Raw genomic sequence first — 25,023 nt, forward strand, 5'->3', positions numbered from 1 at the left:
AAGGGAAGAGACCCTTCTGACAAACTGTTGCATGCTGTTGCACAGTCCAGTGTATTAACTGGTGCTAACACTAGGTAACAGGTCAACTGAGTCGTGGCAGGTGAATGAGTCTAGATTAGCAGCTCTACATATAAGTAGAACAGTGATTAACAAACATGTTTACTATTTTTCAGGTAACATAGCCTCAAAAATATTCACAACAGTAGAAATTCTGGTGGCAGTACAAGAGCTGGAAGCTATATATTTCCAAAAGTAATCTTTCTTAACCATCATTTTTAAGTTGGTCTGGTAACAGCATGATGTTAGGCTAAATAAACTGATTTAAAGATGTGTTTTTTCTGTCTTTCTTATTTTGTACTGGTATCTCAATTGATCTGCAAATTGAATGTAACCTCCTGACCTTTTCTCCAGGGATGAGAAAGAAAGAGTTGAAAAGAAAAATGCAAGAAATGTACTTAAAATGTAAATATATGCTTCAATAAGCTAGTAAATGATATAATACAAGAAAATTGTACTTTACAGGGAGCAGCTCTTCAGAACTATTGAGGGATGCAGATATTTACATACAACCAATTAAGAGACATATGCAAGATCAGATGTAGTGGTAGTTTCAGTCATTTCTGAGTGTGGGAAAGGGCTTATACAATTACTTTTGTTCTTAAAGAACTACCCCATTTCATGTGGGGGGTTAATGTGGAATATCTTGTTCTTATGCAGTCTGATGTAATGTTTTTTTTTTTCTGTAAAAAGGAGATGAGATAATCCGATTTCCCCTGAGCAGAAATAATAGAGGTGATGGCCTGTAATGTGTATAAATAGTTGAGACTTATCTTGTGCTGTTCAGTCTTGTCATATCATGGGAGATACTGGTACTTTTATGTAAGTGCTATGAAAATCTGCCTGTGTATTTGTATTAATTTGTCTAACTTATAGTAGCTAGATTCAGCAACTCTTTAATATGGCAGCTAGGATCGTGAGTTAACAGTGGTTCAAATTATTTTTAAAAACTCTGCATAACTAACTGTTATTTTAATATTCTCTGTGTACTTTTTCATTCTGCTGTTTATTTACTATGCATCTGTATTATTTTCTTTATTGTTCAAGTTAAGTTTATGTATTTTTATAAGCTGTTGTGACTGATCTTTATTATGTATGCATTATTGTGATTTATTATCTAATAAGAGGGTTATCATTATTTACTACTATAGGTTAACAAGCTGTGGCTCCCATCTCCACTTAGTTAGATTGATATTAATTTGTAAATATTTGGGTTAAATCAAGAGCAGCAGGTAGCTAGTGGCCTCTGGTCATATCCAGAGTGGCAGAGTGGTGACAGTAATACCATGCCAAGCAGAAAGCTGTGCGGAATTGAATAATTTTGCCACCCATTGCTGGGAATTGTGTGTGTGCATGGGGACTCACTATTTATGTGCATACTATATGTATGTATGACTTCTTTTGGGTCAGATATTCAGATATGCAGATATATTACACAATATACCAGTAATTAGAAAGTGTTATTTTAATGTCTTTTTATGTCTGGGAATATAATGATGCAGATTTTCTTTGATGCCTTTATATGCCATTTTAGGTACACTGCCGTTGCAATGCCAATGCTCTACAACACACGTTACAGCTCAAAGCGAAGGGTGTCAGTTATGATTGCAGTAGTCTGGGTGTTGTCCTTTGCTGTTTCCTGTCCACTTCTTTTTGGACTCAACAACACTGGTGAGTACTCTGTTGTTCAAAACTGTGGAGTTTTGTCTGCTGTACTAGAATTGGGCTCCTCATCTTTGACAAACAGGCTGCAGCAGAAGGTCACTGCGGTGCAGGAAGAGGAGGGGGGATACATGAGAGGGTGAAAGGTTCTTGTTTGAGCTGGTTTTACTTATACTTTATTTTCTTTAAGTCTTCCATTTCCAAACCCAAGCAATGACCACACCTATTTCCAGGCACACCTGCCATCAGCACTTTCTGCTCTGTTGTCTGTGTCACTTTTATTAGTACCTACCTAGTGAAATAAATCTCCCTATATGGCCACTAGTGAATGGGGATATAGTTCTCCATGTGCTGGAATGCATGTGGATATATTTAAGTGCTTTTGTGTTGGGGTGTTGACAGACATGCAGGACGTTCACCTTTATAGGTTGTGGCTTCCTGACAGTAAGGATTTAATAAAGACAGTTTTTTTAATGTTATTATTGTACCCAAGTAATGCAGGCACACATTTGAAGGCACTGTCAATTCATGGTACTGTTATTACATCTGAATTCCTATGGGCCTATCCCCAGCACCCCTAAATAAAAGAGATGAATATGACTGGCAACCTGATGCAACCATTCAACAATAAAGATTTATGTCTGATTTCTAGGCACTGGCAGTACAGATAGAAACATTGACAGTAAGGTGTGGGGTTTTCATGATGCAGGGAGTTTCAGGAAGATGAAATACAAATCACAGAAATTAGATCTCAATACCAAAATGATTACAATTAGCTCACAGTGCAAGTGTTGGTCAGATGCTGAAGAAAAATAACTGTGACAAAGGAGTGTCTAACTACAGTTATTAATGTGGTGCAAATTAAATGTTGTCCTTTAGCAGGACTACATCATACTTTAGGACATGAATGTTGTTCTACAGCTAGCACAGATAAACTACAGGAATATGCTCATAGCTTTTGTCTAAAAAGACTGCGCTTCCACTCATGGTAACATATGCAGTTCATAGAACAATCATAAAATGAGTACAAGGTAGGATGTACTGCTATAGAACAAGCAACACTTTCAAGTGATGTTTTCCCTTTGTTAGGAGTCCTTCCAAACTACAGTACAATGTTTTAACACAATTATTGCCTGATGGCAGAAGGAAAAAATAAGCATATCTTGTCTGCCTTTAAGTGCTTTTAACATTGTACCTCAACTCCATATTTACCTTCCCTTTACTCTTTTTATTATCTCCCCCATGCCTTTTTGAATGCCTAAGTGAATTTCCTCTCCATCAACCATTTCTGTAATCATGCCATGTGTCCACAACCTTCTCTGTGATGTAGAACTTTTGGAAATCCAGGCAGCAGTGATCCCCTACAATCTACTGCTTGTGTCCCCTCCTTCTCTCCTTTCTGTTAAGGATGACCCTTTCACATCTCTATGACATAATCTTGAATGTCACTGTAATCCTCCTCTCTGCTATGTTTTCAGGTGTCAAGTTAGAAGAGCTGTAGTTCATTCAGTCTGTAATCATATTTTTTCCTCTTCACCCCACAAATCTTTCTAATAGCCTTCCCTGCATACCTTCCAATACCCTGGTGTTCCCAGAAATGCATGCAGTACTCAGGTTGTGATCTGATCAGAGCCCTGCAGAACTCTTTGCTTATGCAGTCTGACCCCTGAGGATATACATAGCATTCTGCTGGCAGCTGCCACTGTCCTCTCACTCTACTCTAAATGGTATAATCCAACTTCAGTTAACACCCCCAGAGCCTTTTCTTGATCATTTCCTATCAGTTTTACTCCCCACAGCTGATACTTCACACCAGGGTTGTTGTGGTCTGAGTACAGTACTTTGGTATTTGCTTACAATGTGCCTCAATGCCACTTTTATGCCCACTCAGTCATTCTTTCCAAATCCTTCCCATGACTCTTCCCCCATTCTTCACTGCTGTGCATGTGGCATTAGCTAAGAGTCTAATGATGTTCTGTGCTCCTTTGGCTATGTTTGAGATAAACACAATAAACAGCATGGAATCCATGTCAGAACCCTGTAATACTCCATTAGTCACTTTCCTAATTCCTCTCATCCCCCCTTACCACAGCCCACAGTGTCTTATACTCAACTACTCAGCAATACAGTTTCTCAATCTTGGTCATATACCAAATCCTCTTAACATTTCCTGTGTGGGGAAAAGTCAAAGGGCTTGCTGAATTTCAGGTAGATCATGTCTACTGGCACTCCACTGTCAATTTTCCTGTAATCCAGCCATAAAATTAGATGACCTTTGACTTACAATTCCTTCTAGTAAAGAACTCACACTGGTTCTCATCCTGGAGATCGTTGTCCTCCAGACTCACTACCAACCAGAATTCCAGCTTTCAATCCTTCAATTTTCTTCTCTAAGATAACAGGCCTGTAGTTTTACAGATTTCTCTTGGTCCTCACCCCTGTTTTGCAAGGATACTAAAATGTATTTATTAATTAATTTATTTGTCTTTGTTTACTGGGAAAGTCGACTGGGTAATAGCAATTTTCAGTGGAAGAGAAAAGCTCCATTTGCTTACATTGCATTATACTAAGTTCTAGTTAAACACAGAGTCGTTACATTTCTAGTTACATTTATACACAGACAGTAGTTACATTTCTAGTTACATTTATACACAGACAGTAGTTACATTTCCATTCACATTTACACACAAACTTTAGTTACATTAATACATATTCATTCTAAGATTTTACAGAGATGGAAGCTACTAAAGAGAAAGACCATGTGCGACTTAATGGATTGTACAGGCAGTTTTGTCATTTCAATAAGAGTTTGAATATATTCTGTTTAAGGAGAGTATTTAGAGAGTATCGTACATTGAACACAGTCTCAACCTTGTGATGACCATGTGCAGGACCAGGATTGGTTATGATGTTGTTTAAGCAGTGGTTTAAAACTATTGAGTTTGTTGGAGAGTTTTATTTGTATGGAGTACTATTCCAGAGTTTAGCAACATATTGGGAGTAGAAACAGTCTCCTGCAACATTATTTGACTTAATTGAAAGTAATAAGAATTTGTTACTAGAGTGGAGGTCCCTTGCTGGAGAGTAGGTCTATTAGTTATGTAGTGCAGGGCATTTTTCTGGATGATGAATTAGTTTGCATGCTGTAGTTAGTTGTGAATTTGTTAGGTAGTTGTATAGTTCAAGCCAGTTTAATTGCTTTAAGCTATGACAATGGTGGGTCCTGTGAGGGAGATTGGTGGTGCAAATTTAGCTATTTTATTGTAGCAGGAGGCAAGTATTTTTCTTTGAGTATCATTTAAGTTTGTTAGAATAGGAGTGACATATAAGAGAGTTGGCAATAAGAAGGTGGTGACTAGAGTTTCCCTTGCAGTATCCATAAGGAATCCATTGATCCTATAAAGGGAGCCTAATTTCTGGTATGTAAATTTAATGGTGTGCAGTATATGCTGGTCATATTTGAGATTGTCATGTATTATAATGCCTAGAAGTTTACTGTGAGTTACAGTTTCAAGGACAGTATTATTTGCTGACTTTATGGTAAAAAATTGCTTTTGATTTTGGCAACCTTTAGAGTTAAAAAGCATTAACTTTGTTTTTTTGAGTAATGTCTTGAAGCGTATTTATTGTTGAGGCCACACATATTAATGTTGAATTATCTACATACTGAACTAAACTAGCATGGTGAGTGGAGGTGTGGAGGTCATGAATAAATATATTAAATAGGAGAGGACCCAGGATAGAACCATGAGGGATACCTGTATAAATGGTTGAAAAGATGAGTAGGTTGTTGCCATTTAATGGCTCATTAAATTTCAGATAGATAACTAAGAAACCACAGCAAGGAGTACTGTGAAAGTCTAATTGAGGAGAGATGAACACCTAGTTTCTGGTGCGAGACAGTATCAAATGCCTTTGGCAAGTCTAAGAACATGGTAGACACAAGCAGATCATTGCTGCAACAACTGAGAACAAGAAACCAAAACTTGCCAACAACTGGTACAGATCCACTACTGAAAAACCACCAGCCGCACAATATTTCCACAACAAATTTTATTTTTCACTCTCTCTACCACCTCAGTGTAACCACCTTCCAGGAGAATAAAAACTGATTCACAAGCAGAACATTTCAACACTCCATCAACCACCAATTAAAAAACTAATTGGATAACAAGCTAATACAATCAAAGCAAACATTTCCAATTTACTTCAATATTCAGTCCTAAAGGGACCAAAGTCTCATACTTTAAAATATATACAGATTCTTTATACAAAAGTTTTTCATTTAATAAAATTTTATTTTCATAATACAATTTGATTTGTTCTAAAACACTTCCTTGAAGTAATACAAAATAACTACTATGTTTATCTTTAAAATGTGCAGCAATAACTTTATCCACTCTCTGATTCCTGATATCTCTAATATGTTCCATAAATCTTGCCTTGAACAATCTTTTAGTTTCCCCTATATAAAATAAATTACAGGGGCATCTCAAGGCATAAATTACTCCATTACTATTACAAGAGAAGGTACCTCTAGGTGTATATTTAATTCCATTGATGTATTCAAAGAAACTTATAATATGCTGGCATACCATACAGTTTCCACATCTTTTAGTGCCCATAGAATCTACACTACTAGTAATGTCCACATTTGGTAATGTGAACTTACCATGTATGAGCATATCTTTCAAGTTTTTAACCTCTCTTGTATGAAATTGTGGGCTGTAAAGGAAGTATATTACCCCAAATTCTATCTTTTAATAACAAATTCCAGTAATATTTGGCTGTCTCAACAATCTCATCACTTAACACAATATAAGTGGAGACAAAGTATATCTTCTCCATTTCCTTATTCTGCCTCCTACCATACCCTGTGCCAGGGGCAACTCTCTGTACAGAAAACATTCCTTCATTAATATTTAAAATTTTATTTTTTTGCTTCTCTTATGATATCAGATTTATAGCCTCTATCCAAAACATTTTCATTGAGTCAGTAATTTCTTCCAGTAAATTTATCTGATTATTACAAATGTTAGAAAGCCTCAAAAACTCCCCATATGGGAGCGACATTATCATGTGTGTGTGTGTGTGGGGGGGGGGTGGCAGCTAGAGGCATGGAGATACTGGCTACCATCCGTAAATTTTCTATGAACCCCTGTTGAAATGGTGTCATCTTCTAAACCTTCTAAGATGAAATCCAGGAATGTGATCTTGTTACCATATTGCAAACCAAGAAATGATAAATTAAGGGAATTCTCTTGTAGGTTACAAACAAAAATGTTCAACTTTGTCATACCCCCCCCCCCCATAAACAAAAATCAAATCGTCAGTGTACCTATAAAAAAGTTTAACATGTTCCTTCATAAAATTCTGTTTCTATAAACAATTTATTTTAAAAAATTACATAAAAAGGTTTGGATACATGCAGACCATTGTTTCTATGTTGGTAAAATGTAGTAGAGCAGTAGTGGTGCTGTAATGGGGCCTAAAGCCATGTTGCGTTTCTGAGAGCTGATTATCAGCTGCATATGAATGCATTTCTATATTATTTTGGAGAGGGGAGAGATAATTGCTATTGGTCTGTAGTTATGAAACTCTGAAGATGTGCCACCTTTGTGCAGTGGTGTGATGTAGGATTTTTTCCACAGTGATGGGACATAGCTTTCTGCTATGGATCTATTAATTAACATGGACGCAGGGAAGGCTAGGACTTATGCAGCCATTTTTAGGTAGTCTGATGGTAGTTGGTCTACAGCTATAGAAGCAGTTTTTAGTTTAAATATCAACTTCCTTATGAGCGAGGTAGGTACTGGACTAAAATTGAAGAGCTGTGGGTGGTTTTGATTGGACAGGGGTAGACAGAGAGAGAGAGTAAGATGTATTAGCATCTAAGAGAGATAATATTGATTGTATAAAGTAAGTATTAGACTGTGTGGGATAGTCTGTTATATTGTCAGTTTTTTGGAGAGGGAGTGGTGATCTTGCCAGGGTGGAGCAGTTTATTTAGTGATGACCAAAAAAGCTTTGGGTTGTTTTTATGTTTGACTTGTAGGTTGGTATAGTATGTTTAATATGTTTGCTTATCCTGTTGGACATGGAGTTTTGCAAGGTTTCTAAGATGTCTACATTGCTGGAAGGCATTTTGAATTTTATTTTATACCACTTTTTCCAGGCTTTATCCCTTTTTGTCCTAAATTTTTTTTTGTTTCTTTTGTCAGCTATGGTTCTGGGTTGGGCTTTGCTCTTTTATTACTTACTGGTGCTAGATTATTTAATGTCTGCAAGAATATGTTACTAAAATGTTCTACAGCAATATCTAGTACATTGTTCTAAGTGCATTTCAGTTATATTTTAGTGTTTTATTGAAAATATCTTTGCTGAAATTGGTTGTATTTCATATTTGATTATAGATAATATGTTTATCTAGGTTATGGTGAGTTTTAATGACATATGTTGGTATTTGGCCACTTATGCTATCTGAGAGGCAGCCTGCCTATTGCTCTTTTCCAATCCTGAGGCACTTCTACACTAATTAGCCACTGAAGATCTCTATCAGGGCGTACCTAGAATGCAATCTGCTAGAAGCAAAAAAAGTTGGCATTTTTTAATTGAAAGAAATATAACAATTCTGAGCATTGCCTATGTATTTTCATGATAAATTTCAGATGTATTCAGACAGAACATACCATTATATTATTTTTTTTCTTGCTAGGTGTTTGTGCTGGGAAAATACTTAATGCAGTTTTTCCAACATATAAATAAGTCGTTAATGAACTTTTGCTCACTGTGACTTTTTTATGCCTTTAAATTTCTTATTAGTACCACAGCACTGCTACAGTTCACCACTAAAGTACAAGCAGCACTATGGCAGTATATTCTCTGAATACCCCCTTTGTCAACTTATCAACTCTCCCTGCTCCTTTTCCACCAATGCCTACCAGGGCACCTAACCTATGTTCAAATCCCTATTACTCCTTTTTAGGATTGTCACATTTCCTGATATCCAAAGTGGGAGAAAGAAGACAAATGACATTTATTGATAAAAGCTATTATAAAGCTCTTAAAAGTCTCACAATCTGTTATCTGCATTATGTACAACAGAGCCCATCTGTCTGCCTACATGAATGATTATGTCTACTATATAGTCTCCTAGAAGAAAAAAAAAGTTTACACAATTTTTCTTTCTGCATTTCTTTTATTGATCTATTGAAAGAAATATACCAGTTCTCAGCATTACCTGGGTTCCAGGCAGGTATGTCCCTAGCCTTAAGCAGTATTCTAATATCACCCATAATGATGCCTCAATATAAACAGAAAATGATTGACTTTAACAATTGGCTTAGTTTCTGGTGTCATTCAAAGGAGATCCAGCACCTGACAACCTGGGAAGACATGATCGACAGACCATGATGCTTTGCCAGGGATGGCCTGCATCTGTCTCTCTTGGACTTCAGACTTCTGGCAAATGCTCTTGCCTCCTCCATAGTACCTTTTTTAGGCAATACCATGAGGTCAAAACTACCAACATGAAAATTTCATCAAAATGCAAATTAAAGGTCATGCTGCTATAAGCTAGGATTATAAACATGAAACTGCACTCATTGCAAGCATTCTTAACCCTGGAAGATGCTGACATTTGTGCAGTCACAGAAACATGGTTCATAGCTGTGGAGAGCACCCCAGCCATACCAGGTTACTCATCCTATCATACATTCAGACTTCATACCTTGGGCAGCAAAGCAAAAGGAGGTGGAGTTTCAGTATATATTAAAAACATACACACCTCCAGGCTAGTCAAACAGTATGATGCACAGGTGCAGTTAACCATTGACAAGACCCCTATTAAAATCATAGCTAGCTACAGGCCCCCAACTTTGACTCAAAATGCCCACTCCACCTATGTGGACTTCTTCGATTCTACCAAGATTCAACCCTTGACCACGATCCTGGGTGACTTTAATTATCCAACCATAGATTGGAAGAACTACTCATGCTAAAACACAAATGCCCAGAGATTCCTTGATTTCATCAATGCAAATGCCTTGGACCAGCTGGTCGTCACCCCCACAAGAGGTGATAATATCTTGGACTTGGTATTAACCAACATGAGTAACCACTGCAGCATCCCTACAGTGTCATCCTCCCTGGTAAGATCTGACCACAAACCAGTCACTTTCAAAGTCATTGTCTCCCCAGACCTCCCCCCCTTGCTAGGGTCAAACAGAAAAACTTCTCCAAAGCTGATTACGGCCTCCTGAGGGAAGGTATAAACAGCTTCACAGCCCCCTCCCCCTCGGTAGAAACTGGCACAAATGTCTAAACCTACACCGAAGTACTATACGAGGATTTATATAGCTGCATGGAATCATGAATACCCGACAGAACAAAATCATTCTCCTCAAGGAAGACTACAATAAATAAACTCTATAATAAAAGGAAAAACTCTCTGTCCAGGAACTCCACTGTAGTACAATCTTGGAGTTGGTATATTTAGCTAGGGGAGTGTGGGGGCATAGCCCCTTACTTCTTAGGGTCTGACAGTTTGTTTGGTTTTTAGTTGGCCAAGTAATTCTTTTCCCCTGGGAAAAAATTGCTGAAGTGTCCGTTCAGACTTTTGGGAGTTCAATGTTTATGTGTCGATGAAAAGGCATTTGATGTTAACATCTTTTGACAATGTAATATAGACCCACACAAATGCCATAGATATAGCCAACCTGCTGGCAGAAAGGTTCATCCAAAACTTCACCAGTCTATCCCCGCCCCCATCAGTAAATCAGGACATCCTCAGCACCTACCCCCTCTCCTTATCTCTTGGAAGCAAGTCATCACTGTCCTCTCAATGGCAAAAAATACAGCCTCCATGGGAACCAATAACATCACAGGCTTCATCCTATATGAACTCAGGCAGGAACTTGCAGCATCATTAGGCAAACAATTCAACCAAAGCCTGAGTACCGGCTTCATCCCAGCCAAATGGAGGACGGCCACTGTCATCCCTTTGAATAGAGGTAGAGCGTCCACCAATCCAGGAAATTATAGACCCATCAGTCTAACTAGCCTGATCTGCAAGGTCATGGAACAGATTGTCATGGATCTCATTAACAAGGACATTGGGAACCTCCAAACCCTCAATCCCACACAATTTGATTTCATCAAGGTGAGGTCATGCCTGTTAAATTTGGTCAACTTCTTTGAGACAGTCACCAAAGTCATGGCCAAGGGGAAGACAGTGCACACCACCTACTTTGACCTGGCCAAAGCCTTTGATACTATTCCCCACTCAGGTATAATAGATAAACTCTCTCAACTAGGCATCAAGCCATATGTTACCAAATGGGTATCAAATTGGCTCACTGATAAAACCCAGAGGGTACATGCATGTTCCAGGTGCAATCTTGTAGGTGGTGCCATAAAACAAAAACACACCATGCAAACTTGCAGGGTGTGCCAAAAAACAAAAACATTTTGTAAGATGACAAACTTATTTTTTTATGTTTGTCAGTTTACAAATTTGTTTTTTTTTGTTTTTTTTTTTAGTAGTTAAACTACCCTTAACAGAACAGATAAACTGTTTCCAAACTGCTATAAATGATTGCACTTGTGGTTGTTTAATGAGTTCATAAACTATTAAACTTTTCTTTAAAAATGTGACAGTTTCTTCTTCTTTCAGTTTTTCCTGGTTAGGGGTCGTCACAGTGGATCAAATGTCTGCTCATGATTGGCAGTGGAGTTTTACAGTGTTGATTTACCAGTCCGGCACCCAACCTTCCACAGAAGGCACACACATGCACGCACTCATGCCTAGGGCCATTTAGAGTGTCCAATCCACTTACAGCATGTCTTTGGGATGTGGGAGGAAAGTGGAGCACCTGGAGGAAACCCACATGACCACAGGGAGGACATGCAGACTCAGCACAGAAGGAACCCCAGCCGAGGATTAAACCAGAGAACCTCTTGCTGTGAGGTGGAAATGCTAACTGCTGCACCACCGCGACTGCCCAAAAATGTGACAGTTTACAAGGTTTTATTACTTACATCCAGTGGTGGGGGTGGAGGGTTGGAGCAAACTGATGTGCTCCCCAATGTGTCAATTCCATTTCTGCTATAGATCTTGGCTAAAGTCGAGCCACTGACCATAGCTCTCAACCTCTTAGCCCAAAAAACCTGGGCAAAGACAAAAATAATGGGGTGGACCAAGCCCCAAAAATAGGGACAAGTTTTAAATAATACTCTTGGAAACTTAGAAAGTTGCTCGAATAAAAGCTCTTGTGGTACTGTGCATTTTCTGAAAGATATGAAGTCTGAACCTCAAATGCCTGCCATTATTTAGTGAATTCAATCCTCACTGATTTGCCACAGAAATCAAGAAAACCACAAATTTATGAGGAACAGACCAAAAATATGAGGCAAAAATCTGGGCATTCTGTGAAAATCTGGACAGTTGAGAGGTATGCCACTAACTCTCAAAGAAGGAATGCAGTACAGTGTTAGGAAATGGGTATCACTTAATGTGTTGCAGCTTAAACATACATTGAATAACATGAAAGGTTACCATTTAGTGAAGAATTTGTTAGCAAGCTCAGTGTTATTCTAATCCTTTCTCACTAATTAAACAGAAACTTTCATGTTACTTAAAACAGGTTTATGTTGCAACAAGTAAAGACTTACTTAAGTTCATAGTTTCATAGGTAAGTACTAGGCTAGTTGCCCTTGCAGGACATTTTAAGCTTAGCCAATTTTCCTTTTGGTACTTGAATTAACCCATCCTGTTTGGTGTTTGATTGGCTTTACCTATCCCCATACTACCCCCAGTGTGAATAACTGGGATAATGCCATAGATAATGAGGAAACCCGCGTATGGGATAAAGAATTTAGGAGCTGCTTCTGTCCATTAGTAGTACAGTGGGCAGTCTTGGGGTAAAATTTCAGTTACCCATCCATAGATTCAAGTTGTGCTTGAGTTTGGACAGTGATGAACTTTGCTTTATGGGGATGGGACATCTGTTCTGGAGCAGTGGTATCCTCTGGGATTTACCTATCCCTCCAAACTATTCTGTTAATGTTGCAAAAAAGTTTAGTTCCTTGGACTGATTATTTCTGATGCCATTTTAACTTGCTGAAATACAGAAGGTCCATCAGTACTGAGACAGATGATGCCTGTATGCCAGACACAGGTTACTCCTTAGCAGTCTGTAGGATATGGAGTGCAGTGGCTGTGCTTTGAGGTGGCTCATGTAGGACATATTGTTTGGGTCTTTTAGTCTTTTAGTAAGGTACCTCTGTGGGCATTCCAGTTGTTCCATGTGTCTGGACAGATATATGAAAAGGAGACATTATACTCAATGACTGGCCTAATGAGGGGTGAGTAAAGAGGGACAATGACATCTCTAGATCTAGTCACAATCCCTTTGTTTCTAAGCTGTTCAATATAGAAGGCCTTTCTTACGACACTGATTACATTGCTCAAAAGACAGATCACTGTCCACATAAGTTCTCAAATTCCAAACAACTGGTTCAACTCTCATGATGTATTATCCATGAGGCAGTTCACTGGGCAGACAACTTACCAAAGGATATGATAGTGCATTTTATGGCATTTAGTTTCAGTACACGATTCTAGCTCCAGTTATTAGTTTGGGACAAATTTTCCTGCACAGGATGGCTAAGTAATTGGGGATTCAGTAACTGCTCCTAGTTTGCAGTCATCTTCAAATAGTCAGCCACAGCCCTTAGATATTGGCAATTATGTCAGAGAAATAGATGCCAAATAGGAGAGGTCCCAGCGGCAAACCCTTTGAGACTCCACTGGTGACTGGTGTTTTTAAGAAAGTAGCTTCCCCTATTTTGATAGCTTGCATCCTATCTGTGAACCAGTTGACAATCCAGCAGTGATTTATGGGTTTTTCCTAGTTTATTCAGTTTATTCAGCTGTTGCATAAGACCCAGGTGGGAGATTGCATCAAAAGCCTTGGTCTGGTTGAGGTTTGCTGTGTGTACTGTTTTACCTTCTTCCTTTCTTTTGATGACTTTTTCAAAGAAATTTACCAGGTTGAGTAACCATGATCTGCCCTTGATGAATCCAAACTGAGACAAGTCCAGTGTTTGTAGGTTCCCTATATCATTATTGATTAGATACATGATAAACATACCTCACAAATGCCCAGATTTTTGCAGAATGTACAGGTTTTTGCCTCACATTTTTGGTCTGTTCCTCATAAAATGTATGGTTTTCTGGCTAATTACTGGGATGATCTGAGGACTTGAAGTCACTAAATAATGATATACACTTGTGGTTCTGACTTCATACCCATCAGAAAAATGCATGCTAAGACAAATCCTGTTATTATGGGAACTTTCTAAGTTTATAAGAGTAGTATTTAAAATCTGTCCCTATGTTGGGGGCTTTGTTCCCCCATTCTGTCAGGGTTTGTCTAGATTTATTGCATTAAGAGGTTGAGAGCTATCTTGATAAGTCTTTGCTTTGCATATGAGGCTGGTCAGACGTATGGGTCTGTAACTGCCTGGGTTTGTAGAGGTTCATCCTTTATGCAGTGTAATGACTGTAACTTTTCTTCATTCTCTTGGTATAAATACCTGTAATGAGGTTGAGGTTGAACAGTATTGATGGGGGTAGCTAAATTGTACTTCATGTTGTTTACGATGCATCCAGAGATATGCATATGCATTATTTTTAGCTTTGATAGCACCTTCAGGACTTCATTTTGTATGATAGCTGGAAGGGAAACAGTTTCAGGTATATCTTGTGGGATAGATAGAGTGGAGAGAGGGGTGAAGTTTGAATTAATTTATCATCCAGTAGGTTATTTATATCTTCAGACTCACTGTAGGTAATATCATTCACAATCAGCTCAGTGCACTGCTGCATTGACCTTCTAAGGTTACAAACATAACTAAAAAAGGTCTTGTGATTGTTTTTGGCTTGAGTGGCTGTTTTAGCCCCATATTTGGCTTTGGTGGATTTTATTAAGATCCTGAGTTGTTTGTTTATTTCAGTGATGAAGGCTCTATTATTCTAGGTATTGTTCCTCTTACTTGTAGTTGAAATTCTGTTTCCTTTATTGTAAAGCATGTTGATATTATGGTACCACCAAGGGGGTTTGTTTCTGGGGTTTGCCCTGTGCTTGTTTCTACAGCATACATAGGTATAGTGCATCAGTGTATGTTTCTATGTATTAAGCAGAGTTAACTGAGTTTGGTGGGGATTTCAAGATAGGAGTATATAGTTTGTCTTATAGAAATTTCTAAAGGTACCTTAGCTGGGCGGGGTCTCTGGTTTCAATTTTATTTCAAAGGAGACAGCTTTAGTGTCAGACCTAACAATTGACTAAGATATGCAAGTGATAGTGGAAGATGCTTCCATAGGGCATTTGCATTGACAACGTCTCTGTGGATGTGTAGGTTTCATGGTCTATAACTGAATGGTTTAGATCACCTACGAAAATTGTTTAGGGCTTAATACTCAGTGATTCCAACTCCTGTCGAGAGATGTTTTGGCTTTCTTGGGTCACAGAGGGAGATAATATATGGTACAGAACCCTTTTGATGGTTATTTGGACATGAAGAAGTTCTAGTGCATCATGCAATTTAACTATCATTGATGTGAGATTCTTCTGAATGAAGATTGAGACACTTACGCTCTTTTCCCCTCTAAAGCAGTAGCCAGTCAAAATGTGTTAAAAGCATTACAGCCCTGTACAGGCAGAGTGTTCTCCACCATTTTAAACCCTGTTTCAGTCATTACACAGATGTCTATGTCCTGTAGGGTGTGAATGGTCTGTAGGGAGTGGAGTTTCATTGTTTAGGCTCCTAGCATTGATCAATAACACCTCCATATTTACCTTTGCTTGCTTTTTTATATTGGTAGGGTTATCAGGTTGGCATTGCTTAAGAAGACACTATAGGAGGGTGAACATTGTCTTTGCCAATATCAAAACCCTAGAGGGGACAGATGCAGACCTTGGAGAAGGTAGAATGCTGCTCAGTGTTTGGCTCATACCTGCTTGGAACACATAGCTTGAAAGCACCATCACGTCTCTCTTCATATAGTCCAGGGAGATACATCCCAAAACACTGGCACTCACATGTACTATGACATAGTTTTACTGGTACTTGTTTTTCAAGTAGTTGAGTGAATGTGTGACTGTCACTCTTTCCTTGATCAGTCTGGTAAAAGGTACATTTGTATGTCATACAATGGAGTCACCTATAACCAGAATGTTTTGTTGAGTAGGTGCCTGTCCTATGGGCTTAGCATCCATGACTTTGGGACTCTTTGTGGTATGAGAGGTGATATGCTTAACTTACTGAGTATGCTCTGTGCTTGTATTCCATTTTGGAGGTCTTTGAAGTTTAGTCAAGTTAATCTTTAGAACCTCAGCATATGCTGGATTAAATGTATTGTGATGGCCTGGACAGGTGTGATATGTGATGCACTGCTGACTATTCTATTGTCTGCATTTACTGTCTGCATGGGTGGGAGTTTTGCCTCCAAGGATATTAAATATGTACATCTCTAACACACTATAGTATGCTATTTGAGTAGTATATGGTCATCAGACAGTATGAGACAATTCTTATGTCTTAAGATACCCATCTCAGTCCACAGCCTTATATCTGAATAGTAGTACCTCTGATATTACACAGTTAAGAAAAAGTCATGATAAGTCAGCCAATCTGTATCCCCCTCAATCAAACCAAAGGCTTCAAAAATCACTTTACTGTTTATTCAACCACTTGAGCCAGCTTTTGTTTTTATGTCAGTATTGTTCTGAAAGTTGGGAATACTGCCTGATATACTGACCTTCACAAAGCCATCAGTTCATCGCATGAGAAAAAAGCACTCAGCCTACCCACCCTCATCTCCTGTCAAGTAATTTGATTTTACATTTTGAAAGGAAAAAACCCTTGGCAATTTGGAAAGCATTGAAAATACCTGTGAGGTACCTCAATATGATAATTTTTCTTTTATAATTCCCTCGTCTAAGGTGATTGGAGAGATTGGCACATGAGAGAAAGACTCAGCAGAACTGGAGGAATGTGTAGAACACCTCAGAGGAAGTGACAGGGAATTATTTAATGGGAAGGGGGAGGAGAAACAATGGAGTTTTGTTTCCACAAATAAAAATAATGTTCAATTCAGTTAAAAAGAGGCTCTGGCAACAAGAATGGTTTTAAGTTTTTTTAACCTTATTGATTTCCCCCTAGCAGATGGACATTTTTCTTTTTCTTTTTTCTTTATTCATGAAGGGGTTTACTTTTGTACCTTCTTTTGAGATGGACATAGCAAAAACATTGATTAACTTGAAGCTTTACACAAGGTCACTGAATTTAAGATTGTTTTTTGGAACTGGAAAATGTGACAATATTCTTTTTTAAAAGGAGAAGTATTTTTAACAACCCCCCCCCCCACAATCTCTTGTGTTTCAATGGTTGAATACATCTGTGAGCATGAAATTAGAGCACTGGACAGGACCTTCAAATGCTGCAACAATAGTTTGTAGCAGAAAAAGCAGCTTTAAAGGAATTGTATTTGAAACAAAGAAACTAGAGTCATTAAGCCCAACAAGGGTGGAGGGGTGGTGGTCATGAGTTATTTTGATTACTCATGTAAAATGTTTCCTATTTTAAATGATGATTGTACATATGAAAGGGTCTCCAAGAATGAAATTAATGTTTCATATGCTAAGATTGATTTGTTTTTGTTTGATGCTTTGTGACAAGGGTTTCTAACCAAGGACAAATTTGATTTTTTTAAGGTCAAGAAATGCTACACACCTTCAATAGTTTGAATCCTGAAAATCCATAAAAATGATCTACATTTATGACTCATTGCTGCAAAAGGGTCAAAAACAGAACCTCTAGCAGCGTTTATTATTATATTGAATATCCTGCATATTTTACATGACTCATGGCACCTTTTGAATTTGTTAAATATAAAATTGAGCTCAGATGTTTACTTAATAATCGTTGATGTTATAAATTTATTTTCAGTTATACCTCACCAAACTGGTTTAAATGTTTTTAATGAAATGTTGTTGAGTGATGTGAAACTGAAGAATTCTTGAATTAATGTAACTATGGAATTCATGAAGTTGATGTTGCACAACAACTTAATATTTTTTGAAGGGGAGTTGTTTTGTCAGACTTCAGGTGTGGCAAGTGGCGTCAGGTGTGTGCCCATTTATGCCAACTTGGTATTAGCGGCTTGGGGAAAAGAAACATGTTTTTATATCGCCATATGTTGACAATGTAGTCTCATACTACAGATTTTTGGATGATATTCTAATCATCTGGAATGGTAAATATGAGACAGTTCCCATGTTTATCAAATATATGACAAGTACATCATTTTTAAAATTTACATACAGGATACTTGCATATCAGATAGATTATTTGGACATAATTCTGTATATGAACAAAGAACGGAATAGGTTTTTATCCACATTTTATAGGAAAAAACTCTCAAACATTTTTTACATTTCAAAAGCTGTCACCCTTTACACCAAAAGGTAAGTTTGGTGAAGGGGCAAATGGTTAGACTATCCAGGTTAATTTCCATGAATGACATATACAGCTAGGAACTGGATAATATATGGTCACTCAGTTAATTGTAAGGAATTTAAGAGATTTATATTTTTTGTAGTAGGCAAAATTCAAGTTGATGGGGGGTGGGGGGTGATTGTGGAAGCCTAATGGAATATAAAGAGGTATTATGGCAGTTGAAGTTGGATGCAACCAAAGATCCAGGTCTGAATGACTCATAGGTTCATAGATTAGTACTAAGCTAACTGCCCTTGTGAGCCATTTTAAGCCTAGCCAATAATCCCTTGTGAGACTCAAACCCTGCACTTTGTGCTTGTAAGGCAAACACCTTAACCATTAGGCCACCCTTCCAACCCCCTCTGTAACTTTTATGGGTCCTTTAAAATGAAATCCAGGTTAATTTAATAATGTTTTATTCATATATTTATTTTTCACTATTACATTCATATTTTGTATACATTTTAAGCAACATATTAATTTATTATAACTTTTAAGTATCAAAGATTATAGGAAATAAAATCAACCGATGTTCATGGGGGCCATTTTACTGAGAGATATGTTAGGTGTTTTCTTCCTTGGGGTATGTCTTTAAAATGTTATTAGGCTGTTGACTGGTTGTTTTACTATTTCGTATTTAAGCCAGGGAATTGTGATATTGTGATTATCACTCTGATCAAGCCCTGAAGTTAGAGGATGAAAGCGCTCAGTCTTTGCCAATAAATTTACATATTTTTATTAACTCATCTCCTCTTTTTGAAGACCGATGTCAGTTTGAATATGTCTTATAGCCTATTGTGAAATACATTCTTGTTGTGGCTGGATACAGGACTCAAATTTATAACTGTCTCATTAAACATTCATTCACCACTGCCACAGATTTTACCAACACTCTTTGAGTGTGCCGACAGTAATCATTTCCAAAGAATACTCATCACCAGTTTAGTACATATTGTTCAGCTTGCACAAGTTACAGTACCTGATCATTCACTTTACATAACTCATACATGACCAGTACATGACTTGGTCTCATTCCAGCTACATTCCAGCCTAGAATTTGACCTGTATAGGCTCCCTTTGTTCTTATTTAGCTTACATGCAATTAAGTTCACTTAGCCAACTTATCTTGAATATATGTTATACAGTCATTACATTCTACCGTTTTGATTCCTACTAAAATGATAGAGACTTCATCAGAATGAAAACAAAATGCTTGTTTAGTCCCTAACATAATCTTGTATATAGGATCACATGATATTTATATAGTGCTGCTCTTCCCGAGTTAGGGCCAAAATAGCCCCATGGCTCACAAAATAAACCAGAGATAAAATGTTCCTACGGAACAAAATATGGGCCAAATGGAGAGCCTCTAAGAGCTCCGCAGACCACCTATACTTTAAACAGTTAAGAAATGCTACCAAAAAGGACATTATCTTAGACAAGAAAAACTATTATTCCCACCTTCAACAATTACACTCTAAAAACCCTCAAAGGTTTTGATCAGGCATTAATAGTATGTCTTTCGGCTTTTCCCGGTTAGGGGTCACCACAGCAGAACTCCAGTCCGCTAATGATTGGCAGTAGATTTTTACGTGCTGGCTTGCCGGGCCTAATGCACAACCTTCAATGAAGGAACACCCATTCACGCATGTCGCCACACAGAAGACGCTCTAACTGAAAACTGAACGGGTAACATCTAACTGTGAGGCGACAACGCTACCGCAGCATAAACTTCTCAAACCAGGACAGGCTAGAACTCCAACCCCATGCTCTATTCCCCATAATAGTCCCATGCAAATAGCCAATGCCTTTAACAATTACTTCACTAAAGCTATTCAAACTCTAGCAAAAACACTAGCGCCCATTACCCCCTCTCCTTTACAATATACAAACAGTTCACTTCCCTCCTTCCATATACAACCTGTGCCAACATCCTTTATCTGCAAACTCCTTCAAAAACTCAAACCTTGCACCTCTTCTGCTGACCGCCTGCCAGCAGAATACCTTCAAATAGCTGCCAAAGCCATAGCATATCCCATATCCATCCTTATAAACAGAACAATCTCAGAAGGCACCATCCCTTCCATATGGAAAGTCTCCCGTATTATCCCCTTGCATAAAGGAGGTAAATCCACTGATATCTCCAACTTCCGACCAATTGCACTACTCTCTCCACTAGCCAAAATAATGGAAAAATGTATTCACCATCAACTACTTCAACACCTGCTCCACAATAATTTACTTGCCAACTTTCAGCATGGCTTTAGGCCCTTTCATAGCACTACTACTGCCCTGCTAACTTTTACTGACTGTATAAACAGGAATCGAAACAATAACTCTCTCTCATCCGCTCTATTTATTGACCTATCAAAAGCCTTTGATATGGTCAACCATAACTTACTTATCAGTGTGTTAAAAGCCCAATCTCTTGACCCACAAGCAATTCTTTGGTTTAAATCCTATCTAGAAAATAGACAACAAGTAGTGCTCTGGGACAATAATCTTTCCACACCCCTCTCCGTGAACATTGGAGTCCCTCAAGGCTCTATCCTAGGCCCTCTTCTTTTCCCCATTTTTATTAATGATCTCCATACTGTTTTTCCTCAAGCCACCTGTATATGATACACTGATGACTCTACTTTAATCTGTACTGCAAAGTCATCAACCTCTCTCCAGACCTTTACTCAAACTGTATTTAACTCTGTTGAAAAGTGGTTCACCCATCATTGCCTCCTCCTTAACCCCCAAAAAACTAAATTATTACTTTTTACTCCCACCCAAAAATCTCCACAGATCCACTTTACAATTACCTCTAATAATGGAACTTGTCTTTCCCCTGATCCTACTGCACATCTCCTGGGCATAACCATTGATCATAACCTCAGCTATGATGACCATATCAACAATACTATAAAAACTGTCAATACAAAATTAGGCTCCCTGTATAGAATCAAACCCTTCCTCACACCACTAGCTAGAGCCACCATTGCCCAGACTCATCTCACTTCTACCCTATTCTATGCTTCTGCCATATATACCAATCTATCAAAGCATAATCTTACCAAGCTTGAAACTAGCTATAATAATTTAGTCAGATTTGCCACTGGCTCCCCTTATAGAACCCACCACTGTCTCAACCTTAAACAACTCGGATGGTCAAAATTACAAAACCAACTACTATATAATCAACTTGTGATCACACAAAAAATCCTTTACCACCCTACTAATACCCCTATCCTCTCTAACCTGATCTCCCCATATAAAAATCTTACAACACTACGCTCAGCTAATAAGCTACTAATTGCCAACATTAAATCTAATAACAAAGCTGGGGACTCACTCTTTACCAATGTTGTGGGCAGAATCTGGAACAAGCTTCCTAGAATGCTCACTTCTCTCTCATCTACACCACTCTTCAAGAAACATCTCAGAGAACATCTAAAAATACATTGGCTTTGTCCCTGCTCTAAGCCTGACTGAATCATACTTATCATCTTATTTCTCTTTTGCTATACCCCTTCCTCCTGGGCTTTGGCCCCTCTGCAGCATTGATCAATAGAAGCTAACTTTATACTAGTACTTGTGTTTTCCTGCCTTTTCTCTTTCTCCTCCTCTCACTTAATGAATAATAATTTTCAAATATTGTGTAAACTTTTGCTTGATTGTACCTGAAACCTACTAAAGACTTTGTACTTGATTGTTTCTTAAACCTATGCCAAGACACTGTACTATTGTTCACAAAATAACTTTTATTTGTTTTCCAACCATTTTTTGCTCTCTAATGTATTGGAATCTAGCCATTTTTTAATTTTGTATTCTGTAATTTACTTATGCTTAGAGCTTTTCTCCTCAGGCCTCTACTGAAAATGGACATGTATCCAGCTAGACTAGCCCGGTCAACAAATATAAAATAAATAAATAAAATATTATGGAATGAATTAAAATGCATGTATACTAAATAGTTAATTAAACACTATATACTCATTAAAGGGTGACATTTTACTACTGGGATTGCTTTTGCAGGTGTTTTTAGAATATATTTTGTTATATATTTAGTTACCGGATGGAAATGGAGAAACAAGCTGAATCTCTTTCTGGAAGGAGAACAAATAAGGTAAAAAAGATGTTGATTGTTGACATCAACCCGCTGCTGCAATTAAATTTAGCTGAGGTTGATGCTACAATAAATGTGGTGACTTCGCCTTCTAATAAAATACTTAAGCAGATAGAAACTGTGACTTTTAAGTTAAGGAGAGTACAGTGGCAGTGCTTCCACTTGGAAGACTGCCTGCACTATAATATAGTGCCAAGAGGGTTAAGAGTTAAATGCATGTCTACATACAGCAATTTCTACCCTGATCTGCTTGCTAAATGCCAAGCGATTAACATAGAAGCAAGCTTAAAAACTGCTTATATATTACTTTTGACCTGTTGAGGAGGAAGCAGCAAGGTTTATTGAGATCAAGCAGCCTGAGTTGGAAAATGCAGCATTAGCTGAGTCTTTCCTCTTAAGAATAGAGGAGCTGCAACTGAAGCTTTTTAAGTATGATGACAAATTAAGAATATTAAAAGGAGAAATTAGTTAGAGATTTTAAGGATTTTAAAGATGTGAATATCTTTGAATGGTCCAAACAGACAAGTGAAATATAGTCAGAAGAAAGATGACAAGACAGCGGAGAAGAGACAAACTAATAACAAAGATCGTATTCCACTAAAACAGGATATGATGGATATTCGAATGGTAATGGAATGAATGGCCAACAAATAGGATTTGCTAATGTAGAGATTATAATGGTGGGAATTTGTGATAAAGGATGCTTAGTTAATCAAGAGAAGAACTCTTGTGTTGTGAGTACCATGCAGATAAACAGTGTAACTCAAGAAAATGATGCAGATGTGCCTCTTATGACAGGAGCTAGACTCAAGAATTTGGCAGCACACATTCCATTTTTTTCTGGACTCCTAAAAATGATGAAACAAAATTTTCATTACAAAAAGAATCGCTCCATCAACAGGGACAGGAAACAGAGGAAGTTGTTGACCTGAAAATGTATACAGATAAAGATATAAATTCTTTAGTGGTCAGTCTGCCTCAATATCATTTGAGTGAAATAAAGGGCTCTCTTTTATTTCTGCCCTAAAATCACATTTAAATGAGTTTTCAGTAGACATGAAATACTTTGCAAAGAACATTGTGCTAAAATATGTGTTTAAAGACGCAGCTATCACTGTTAATGAAGGTTCCATGAGTAATTTTAGTAAACCTAGTACCTTTATTACCCTACCACATTCAGTAGTGGAGACGTTTATAAAGTTTGTGAAATGGAAGTAGCTGAATTACATGATAGCAGGAGGTCTAATAGTGTTTATAACTTCAATATGATTGAAAGGCAAGCATTGCAAGAGCTTATGAATAATGATGTGATTGTGATAAGACCAGCAGATAAGGGTGGAGCGATAGTGCTTATGGATATACCTTATTTATGTAAAGAAAATGCTTGACTTATTAAATGATACAAAAACTTATAAGAAAGTATCAAGATGTGAATTAGAAAAGATTATAAAAGGAATGGAGAATATATATGATAAATTTAGAACAAATGTCATAACACAAGACTTGTATGACTATCTTTTAGTGCAACATTCTATTGTTCCAGTTATTAGGGGTCTTCCCAAAATCTGCAAAGGGAGCAATGATCCATCAGTCTGTCCTATCGTATCTGGTAGCAGATGGATTACGGAGCCTGCCTCCATTTATATTAAACATTATTTATTTATTTGCGTTTGTTTATCAGGATGGTCCACTGGGCTGAAATGAGTCCATTTTCAGTGGAGGCCCAGGGAGAAAAGCTCCAGCAATAAAATGAATAATGTATCAAATCAAAATACATAGATGCACATATCAATGCAGTACACTAATATATGAATAAAAATATCAATTCAATAAATCATATAAATACACGTGTCAGAATGTCAGTATAGACTATCATAATGAGTATAGTAGTGCAAGAGCTGGAGAAGCAGTTGAATGAGCTAGATAATAATCAGGGAACATTATGAGGTTACTATGTAAAGGTAGGATGTTTTGCAAAAGTTGATACAGCTTGGTATATTTGGTTATATGTTTGATGATAGAGTCTTAGAGCATGTAATGCATACTTGCATAAGAGAAATTGAAAGCTAGCATGAAACTGAGCTGAAGGGAGCCAGATGGAGTCATAAACTGAAGTTAATAAAAGGCAGAATGATAAAGAAGATAGAGATTATACAGAGAAGTGTATAATAAGGAATGTGGGTATTATCAAGTAATGGGGAGTATAGGTTTGGCACATGTGCAGTGCCATACATTGAAAAAAGCACTACCAAAGGCAACAACAATACTGAAAGACACCAAAGAGTTTTAGAAAACTTAGCTGCATGTATTCAGACATTTGAAAAGGGAATAGAACCTGTTATGGTAATTATGGATATAAGGACTTTGTTTATGGTAATCCCTAATGAATGTGGGATTGAATCCAGATAGGGATTCATGACAGAAAAGAATATTTTTGATTGGAAGATGGTTTTACAAGTCTGTTTCCCTCTTGAGTGGATATTGGAAAACAATGTGTTGTCCTTTGGAGATGATTATTATTTACAAAAATGGAGCATTGAGATGGGCACGTCATGTGCAAATAGTTATTCAAATATTGTCATGGCCCAGTGGAAATGGAGTTATATTTAATGTTGTGAATGAATGAA

At 37.6% G+C, this 25,023-nt stretch overlaps 1 protein-coding gene across 1 annotated transcript in view; it reads left to right on the forward strand.

Annotated features, from left to right (window-relative positions):
* The window catches only part of LOC122809108 (D(2) dopamine receptor A-like), a 1,564,287-nt gene that overhangs the window by 1,256,049 nt on the left and 283,215 nt on the right, over positions 1 to 25,023 (forward strand). The window contains exon 4 of the mRNA XM_044080350.1: positions 1,592 to 1,728. Coding sequence (XP_043936285.1) covers positions 1,592 to 1,728 — 137 coding nt within the window. The remainder of the gene's footprint in view (positions 1 to 1,591; positions 1,729 to 25,023) is intronic.

The sequence above is a fragment of the Protopterus annectens genome, chromosome 8.part0 (genome assembly GCF_019279795.1).
Source record: "Protopterus annectens isolate FY-2018-M chromosome 8.part0, PAN1.0, whole genome shotgun sequence".
NCBI classification, from domain to species: domain Eukaryota; kingdom Metazoa; phylum Chordata; order Ceratodontiformes; family Protopteridae; genus Protopterus; species Protopterus annectens.